Source organism: Citrus sinensis, chromosome 7, assembly GCF_022201045.2.
Source record: "Citrus sinensis cultivar Valencia sweet orange chromosome 7, DVS_A1.0, whole genome shotgun sequence".
In the NCBI taxonomy this organism is placed as follows: Eukaryota; Viridiplantae; Streptophyta; class Magnoliopsida; order Sapindales; family Rutaceae; genus Citrus; species Citrus sinensis.
The window spans coordinates 2,616,018-2,624,897 of NC_068562.1; the positions used below are offsets into that span (position 1 = coordinate 2,616,018).

The 8,880-nt window shown below is 33.6% G+C and overlaps 1 protein-coding gene and 1 non-coding gene across 2 annotated transcripts; one reads left to right on the forward strand and one right to left on the reverse strand.

Moving 5' to 3' along the window:
* The first annotated feature begins 1,423 nt into the window (after positions 1 to 1,423).
* TRNAM-CAU (transfer RNA methionine (anticodon CAU)) lies at positions 1,424 to 1,509 on the forward strand. The gene is given in 2 exon segments: positions 1,424 to 1,461; positions 1,474 to 1,509. It is a non-coding gene; the product is annotated as a tRNA-Met (tRNA).
* A 3,062-nt stretch (positions 1,510 to 4,571) lies between these two features.
* LOC102630993 (BES1/BZR1 homolog protein 2) lies at positions 4,572 to 6,873 on the reverse strand. The gene is made up of 2 exons (XM_006466665.3): positions 6,332 to 6,873; positions 4,572 to 5,593 (listed from the first exon to the last, which is right to left on the reverse strand). Exons 1-2 carry the CDS (start codon positions 6,554 to 6,556, stop codon positions 4,859 to 4,861), a joined length of 960 nt encoding a protein of 319 aa, XP_006466728.2. The 5' UTR covers positions 6,557 to 6,873; the 3' UTR covers positions 4,572 to 4,858.
* Between the last annotated feature and the right edge of the window lie 2,007 nt (positions 6,874 to 8,880).

Sequence of the window (8,880 nt, forward strand, 5' to 3'; positions counted from 1 at the left end):
TCTTTAACAACAACAACAACAACAACAACAACAACAACAACAATAACAACAACAACAACAACAATAATAATAATAATAATAATAAAATTTATGTGTATTAGAACCGACCGCCAACTATTTAGAAAATAATAATATTACTGGGGCATGTAATCATTATTTTTCTATTTTATGAGATAGTATTTAGCCGTGGGTCTTTATTAGTTTGGATCTTCTGAATCTCTCACATATTTTTTTGGAAGTAAAGTAGGCAAATGGCGTAAAAGTTGAGATTCCATGTCAAAGAGTTTAATCAAGACAGTAACTTTGTGAACATTAATATCTCATATTTATGGAATATCAAAATCTTTTGGAAGCAAGTCCATTCCTATTCTAGGGTTTGTCGTAAAGCTTAAAGGTAGATGCATAAGACATAGAAGCTGAGACACTTTGCGTATTTCTATGTATCGCAAGAGGAGAAAAAGCACCAACTTGAAGATTTGTTATTTATCGTGTCTTCTTCAACTCGTCTTTCAACATACATTTGTTTATGATCACTACAATGTTTTTAAGATTAATGGATAGTTTGTTGTATATCTATGATCTTAAAGAAGCAACAAACACAATTAAAAATGAGTAATGCTCTTTAAGTAAGGTTGATTAAGTTGATGAAACTAAAATGGTAACAATGATAGAAGCGAGTTTGAAATTGTGTAAGATCCAATAGATTTTGACCTTCCATCACATAGTGAATTGCTTAATCTTTGAATATGGTCCTATAGATATAAGATTTTATCTAAATCATGGAAAAAAATCTCTGTATACTTTATTTTATATAAAAGTTAATATTCAAATAACGTACTTAGATAGATCTAAATTTTTAACACTAAAATTGATAATTGCAAATATTTAAAAATATTTGTTATGAATTTCATTACTCTCATTGAGAGCTTTTAAATGATATACTATATGTCTGAATGCAATATAATTTACTTTATTTAATCCTTACTGAAAAATGTTCCACATCATAATCTTAAATTTCAGGACAAGAACAAATTGCCTTTTCGTAAAGAGAATTTCATAAAAATTCCTAACAAAATTAATGATACTATCTAAAAATTTTATTTTTAGAAATTTCGAGTACAAAAGTGGTATATTTCAAAATTTTCTAATATTTTTAAAATTTTAAGAGGAAAATTAGTAATTTCTTATTTAATGAGTACATATTCATTCCTATCGAGTTCATTAGTTTCGGCCTCTGGCGAAGGATAATACGACATATTTATTGTTGTCTGGCATCATAATGTAAGATACTTCACTCCCAAAAGATATCAGATAATTTTCTTCTTCTCATCATTATTTTTATTCAATATTTATCATAAAATTTCAGGTACCAAAAATTCCGTACATGGTACTAATCCAAAAAGGTCACCTCTACCGCCATAAAGGGGTGGTGGCGCAGTTGGCTAGCGCGTAGGTCTCATAGCATCTTGAGTTATCCTGAGGTCGAGAGTTCGAGCCTCTCTCACCCCAATCATTTTTTTTAATGCTGTTGTAGAATGAGATGCGATGTTTCTACAATATTTAAATCCGTCCTTTTTTTCTCTCTTGAGCCTCCATTTATAAATTAGTTTCCAAAACCAAAAACAAAATTCTTGCAGTCAAATATCTTATTTATTTATTTATTTATTTTTGTTTACAAAAAAGTTTGGCTTAGTTTAAAGAGATCAATTTAAAAATAGTTTTCTAAATTAAATGAGTATTCGTTTGCAGTATTAGTTGAGTAAACACACACCAAAATCACTTAGAAGAGAGCGATCGATTCTCAAGAGTTCGTCGTTGCTTTGAATACCAAACTCTGTCACGTTGAAATCACAATCATTCTTCTATTTGTCAGTTGGGAACGATTATCCTTGACTTGAAAAAATAACCAGAATTTTGAACATAAATTTAAGAACACTTTCCGCTTGCGTAACCTATAAATATCGCTTGAAATAATTCAATGTCTTGCAAAGTCAAATAACAGTTGGCAAGAAAAAATTAATTAATCAATTTTGGATATAAAATTTTATCGGTTAATTTTTACGGTAAAGAGAATTGCAATTAAATAAAATTTCCTAGTTTCGATCTTTTTTTTTTTTTTTTTTTTTCAAAGTGTTCTTAGTTCTGAGAAGTTCATTTGGCCCATCTTTCATTTCTCTGTCCATTACGGTAATTTTACTTTGCTAAAAAATATGGAATAAAAGATAAAATTAATGAAAAGGGGCTGGAGAGACAAAAAGAGGGTCACTACACTACTCTATTTCAATAAATATTGGGTCTTAGCCTACACAAAAATTCCACCCAAGAGTCTGAAATTATACCGAGCCCCATCTGAAATGAACTCCAAAGCCCAAAAAACTTACGGAATGCTCCTAAAATTATCCGGAAAATTATTGATTCATCTCTCAAATATTAGTTAGAAACACTCACATGCAAATGAAAGTATGTTGTGACGCTTACGCCCTCCAAATTCAAAAACGATACAATTAACCTCTATACGCTAATAATTTAAGTTATTTTATAATAAAAAGTCTATATTGCTCCAAACCAATTTAACTTATTTTACAAATAGTAAACATCCATCAACATGAAATATTTTTTGTGTGATATGACAAAATTGTCCTCGATAAATTAATTGCATAATTTTTTAATTTAAAATTTTGGCATAAATTCAAGTTGTCTGTATATTGATTTTATTTTATTTTTGTTTTATTCTATAACAAGATGATTTCATTTTATTTTATTTTCATCGTATCGTGGATTATATACTAATTTTGTTTCTTACCGATAACACATTCTCTCATAGATAACACATCAAATAATCTTCACCAAACTTTTAGGTACCGCAATTTATTTTCATTTTTTGATTATTAAGTAAAAAAAACATAAATTGGGTAATTAACTCCACTTATTAAAGATAATGTTGTCATAACACATATTATAATTCATTTTGATGTATGCTTATGATTTATAAGATAATTTAAATTGAGTAGGGGTAATATGAACTTTTTATTATAAAATAACTTAAATTGTTTGTGTTTGGGGTTAAATGTGTTATTTTTAAATTTCAGTGATTCAACCTATTTAAATTTGGAATAATGATTCAGTGCTGAGCTGAGTTTTTGCTAAGTACTGAATTAATGGTTGTTAGATAAGATAAATTAAAAAAAAAAGATTTAAAACAATTCTAATCATTGATTCAGTGCTCAATAAAAACTCCGCTCAACACTGAATCATAATTCTTAAATTTGGGTATAATTATTTCTAATTCATATTTGAGAGAGAAATCTTTAATTTCCCGTTATTTCCGAACGTTGTTACTTATTTATAAAAGGGGTAGTGAAATTTCCACCCAAATTTAAGAAATAATTACAATAAGTTCATAAAATCTTTTTAGCGCTGGGTACTTGGCACAGTCAATATGAGCCTTGACTAGGATTCTAGGAATGACGTGCTGTCTGTAGATCAGCTCAGGTCACAAGCATGAATGACATTGAAGCCGACATTGTGGAACGCATAAGCAAAAGAATTGCTTTCATATGATTGCTTGAGCAATGAGCATTTGCCAATTTGGCCGCACCCATTTTAGGCTGAGACTAAATCAAGGTCCCACGGGGATGAGCATCCAAGAAACTGACTGAGAAGGGAGTAGCCCTTGAGAATTGAGAGAGATAAGGGTTTTCCTAGCCAAGCTAATAGACGACGGTAGCAAGCACTATGGAATCTGGATGGATAGTTATAATAGATAAATCTCGTAGAAAGCTAAATAATGAATTTAGACACGAAAGCTTTAACAACCAACAGGAACTGCGAGCGAATTTCTTGTTTATCTAGTTGGACTGATAGCGGTTATCTGCTCAAAAGTGACGATTAATAATAACTCTGTAAATGGAAGTTATTGAATTGGTTGGGTTATATCTTAACAAAACAACGCGTGACTTGGGTCACATGGAACCATTAACTACATCTTGCATCGCATGTGAAGGGACCCTCTTGGCGTATATGATGCTTTTTGACTCGCACAAGCCTACGAACTGAAAGAAAACTTATTAGTGGGTATATGACAAAAAGAGTACAAGAAACAAAAACCTTGAGACAATAGGAACCTGCTCAATTTCTGGTCTGATACATAAATCACTTTCTAATTTACGCATTATTCTAGCTAATTTCTCACCGGTCACCGCATTGCCTTGTTCTCTGTGTTTATGAGCATTGCAGTATGCTAATGAACTTCATTACTTTAGTGTCAAGAAATCAATCTAAACTACCGTCTGTGACGGATGACAACATTCGAGGGACAAATACAACTATAAAGAAACATACATCTAGATTCGTCTGGCTAATGGCTCTAATAAGTTGTATATTAAAAATGAAATAGACAGCATTTGCTTGCCAACGTGATAGAACTGCCATCAAATTCCTTCACAGTTTGCCAAGGATATATATGACAAATCAGATAAAGAACACAATTTCACTACTTGAAGCATGATAAATGATGATAGAATTAAATTCTACTTACTACAGGAGAATAATTTGTTGAAAAAACAATGCGGTAAACATAAACAGAGGAGGGCAAAATATAATCCTCCCCAATGCTTCAGTAGATTTCACAAATGAAGCTCCGGCTAGAAGCCTGCCTGGATATTTTTCTCTACAGAATTTGATAGGCTTAAATTCCTGATATGGCCCTTAAGACTGAAAACTATACAAAAGGAAAATACAGGATGCAAAAAATTTGAAATCAATGTCTCTGAAGTAACAGACGTCAGATCAGACCCCAGATTTGAGAATCAACATACATTCCAAGCTCTTTCCTCTCAAGCCATGCTTCAGTGGATGTTTATCCACGTGCCTTGCCACTTCCAAGTGTAAGCTCAAGATCATCAACACCTACCTCGTGAATTCTCTCACCCTCCCAAGGCTTCACTCTCTCACTCTCAAATTCAAACTCCGAAACTTGCCCCCTCTCTGCTGCCATTCCCCAAGCTAGGCCTTTATGCCCATCAACTGCCTTTTGAATACAATTCTTCTGAACCACAGGTTTGACAAGGTTAAAAGTAGGCGAAGGAGGGGCTGCTAAGGTTGCTACTGTCTGGAAACTGACCCAACGACCAGAATCCACAGTGGATGCATCAGACTCGTCACATTCTGGTATTGTGGCAGGTGTAAAATGTTGGCGACGAGTAGGGCTTGAAGGAGCAGATACCGCAAACAGGGGATGGCGAAATGAGCTCAAGGTGCCATTTGAAATGGATTCCCAATCAGTCTTTCGTTTTGGACCTCTAGAAGTTGGAGATGAAAGAGGTGGGGTTACTGGAGCACTATTGGATATTCTAAGACGAGGTAAATTTGTAGGAACTGAAGCAATGTTTTGAAGGAACGGGAGAATGTAATTTGAGGGATTTCCCTCGAAACGAGTGGGACTAGGAAATGAGGATGAAGTTGGGCTGGCCTGATAAGAGGGCACAGGACTGGGGAAAGCTGAGGATTGAGGGCTTGGTTGAACAGAGGAACATGTACTGATGTTTGCTGAACCGCCTGTAATTTCAGATGGGGTTCGCGGTGGCCTGCTTCCCTGAATTAGAAGAGATTGTAGCAGAAATTTCAGCAAAAGATAAGACAATCCATAAAAATTTTACTTGACAGAATAAAGAAGCAGCAAGAATACATTGTTTATACATGAATTTTCTATCTTTTTTCCCTCCTAATTTACGTTGAACTGGCCCGGGGACTGTGAATCTATGGAGACAAAATTGCAAATTGCTTATTAGTACCAGTGAAAACTGAAGGAAAAAAAGGGTTTTGATAGATCAACAAGAAGCAATTTGAAGAGGAAAATAGCTTTCAGGGCCCATCTTCTTCACGAATACTAGTCAAAATAAATTTACCCATTTAGCAGTTAAAGAAAAAAAATCTTTAATCATCTCATAAAACCATATCTCCTCCATCTTGCCTTTTCTTTCTGATAGAATCAATCAATACCTCACAAAAGTTTTCAAGTTTTATTATCTCAACATAACTATGAGACAAACAAAACTCAGAGCCAACATAAACTTCCTCAACTTCTGACGAAACAAGATTCCAAATTCGAAAGTGAAAGTATCATAACCTCGGAATCCAAAGCTAACTAAAAGTAACGCTTGCATGTAGATCTATCAAAACAAATTGAAAAAAAAAAAGAAGAAGAAGAAGAAGACTAAAGAAGCTTGATTGAGATTCTCAAAAGTCCAATCATATAATATAAATGACACAGATCTTGCAATATAGTAATTAATAAAACAGGAGATCATGAACTGAAGAAGCAATAATAAACCTTGCGATAAGTGGTACCATCTTCTTCAACGATCCAGCCAGCCTCAGCACAGAGGGCTTTCAAAACCTCGTTATTGTCACAATGTTTTGGTAGCTTAAAGTTGCCCTCAGCTCTAAGCCCAGAAAATATCTTAGCGGCTATGGCTCTTCTCCTTCTCTCCCTCCTCTTGTTGTTCTCTCTCTCCTTCCACGTCGGCAGCCTCCCTGATGAGCCTCCCGCTGTCATTGCTCCAGATGCGTCTCTCTTTTGAAAAAAAAATTAATTCGATCTAGCTGTGAACTTGGTTTGCACTTGAGGGAATCGAGAGATAGAAAATGAAAAGACTTTTAACTCTCTATCTCCAGTCTCTACTCACGAACCCAAAGCTTCCAGCTTTCAGCTTTCAGCTTCGTTTATTTTAAGTTTTGCAGAGCAGTCAGTCGGTCATGTTATGTTTGTTCAAGTCTGTTGTTGCTTGTTCCATTAGGTTCTTCTCTTTCTCCCTCCTCTGCCCTTTTCACACGTTGGTGCATATAGAGAGATTTGATGTGGATTGTGCAAAAGGGTACTCTGGAAATTTTAAGTCATTTTTAGGATATTATAAGTATTTCAGGGTTTCCTATTTTTGTTCTTCAATCTTTATCCTATCCTAAGCCATTTAAGTGGTAATCATATCTCCTCCTATCATGATTTGAAAGAATAAACTTTTACCAAATGGTTGTGGCTCAGTTGGCGGTTGAGTTTGTGGAAATAATTTTTGGGTTCGATTCCCACTAAACACACCATTTGAAAATGGTAAAGAGCTTTAACTGTGATTATTCTCTTAATTCGGATTAATCGAGACCTAATGCGGTCGCAGCCCACCGGATGGTTTATAACCTAAAAAAAAAAAACTAAACTTTTAATTAACTTTTATTTTCTAAATTTAATGACTGCTAGATTTTTACCCACAATCGCTTTTTGTTTTTTAAGGAATCCATCCCGTTAGATCATCAATAGATAATTAGATATATAGACTCATCATGAATTTTGTATTTGACATGTTGATTGTTGGTCCATTACTTATTGACCTTATGTTAATTATTCGTCTAACACCATATATTATTTAGAGATATTTATTTGTACTAAGAAAAATGGTAAGTGAATTACTTTTATAAATTGACGATAATTTTAGGTTATATTATAATATTCCACAAAAGTCTTGTATATAAACAATTTTTAAAAAAAAAACAAAGGAAAGAAAGAAAGAGAGAGAGAGAGTTTGGCTTAGGTATTCAGATGGAATCCCTTTAAAATGTTATGATAAGTGTACGGACATTGCTCATCGAGATTGTCTGCGAGTATTTGGGTCCATTTTTTCAGGCCAGGCCACGTACCATTTATTCCTTAATTGAGTTAAGCAAAGCCTAAGCAGCAAATAGCAATAAAAGACTCTGCCAAACTGGATTTTTGTTACTGGCCGTGGCAAACAAAGGGCCAGAGATGGCGAATCTATTATCTCACTCGTACATCAACATGAAACATGCATGTCAGTGATCCGCGAAAATGAGTAAAGCCTTGGTAATGTGGAATCTACGTTACTGACCCTCCGATGGTCTGACGCGACTTACATTGTAGTTCAAACAGAAGAAGATCAAAGTGATTCCCGGACACTGATCGCATAGCGCTTCCATTTACGAAGCAATCGACAGCTTTCACATTGGGAAATAAAAGAGAGAAAAAGCAAATGGGAAGTTTGTACCTTCAAAATTTTCATTTTCCTTTTAATTTCACCGATCTTATGAATAAACCGAAAGAAAAAAAAAAATCCTAAAACACGGACATGTTTTCATATTTTTTATTTGTTATAATTTTTTATCTTTTATGTAATTATTTAAAAGGATATAAATATTAAATAACTAAAAAATAAAAATAAACGACTTACATTCGTTATGTCTATTATTGTTATTTTCGAAATCCAAATTTAGAGACAAATTTGGTTGGATTTGATGATAATGGAGCACAGTAGGGACGCAATTCTGATGGGACGGGGCCAGCGATATGGGCGCCTCTGATCTCCACTATTGACAAGTTGTTCGGTGTCAATCGGCATTACCCAGCCTACCACATTAATTAAGCACTTGCATTAATGAAGACTCGCATGGTCTTGTTTCATAATTTCGTACTTATCATAATACAGTAAAAAACTTACACTTATCATAATAATAAGGACCATTTCAATGACAATTTCGACAACTGGTTTACGGTCAGTCCATATAATATATATTAGAAATCAACTATTTCATACGAATTCAAAACAGAAAAGATAGAAATCATATTTTTAAATTGTTATTAGTATAAAAAGTATTATGATTTCGTCAAAATTGCAGAAATTATGATATTTGATATCCTGAAAAAGACTTTCATTGGAAAAAAAAAAATTTATTAGATTTGCCTAATGCAAATTTGATACTAACATATTTATTTCAAAGTGTAATATCATTTGAGGAGTGCTACAGTAATAACATTTGAGGGGACAACTGACTCTCTGGCTCCCCCTCTGTTGGACATGTGTATTTGTATGAATTCTG

Coding starts and splice junctions, on each gene's coding strand:
- LOC102630993 (XM_006466665.3), bottom strand. CDS start 6,556: ATGACAGCGGGAGGCTCATCAGGGAGGCTGCCGACGTGGAAGGAGAGA. Junction 5,594..6,331: donor ATGGTACCACTTATCGCAAG/GTTTATTATTGC, acceptor CTTCTAATTCAG/GGAAGCAGGCCACCGCGAAC.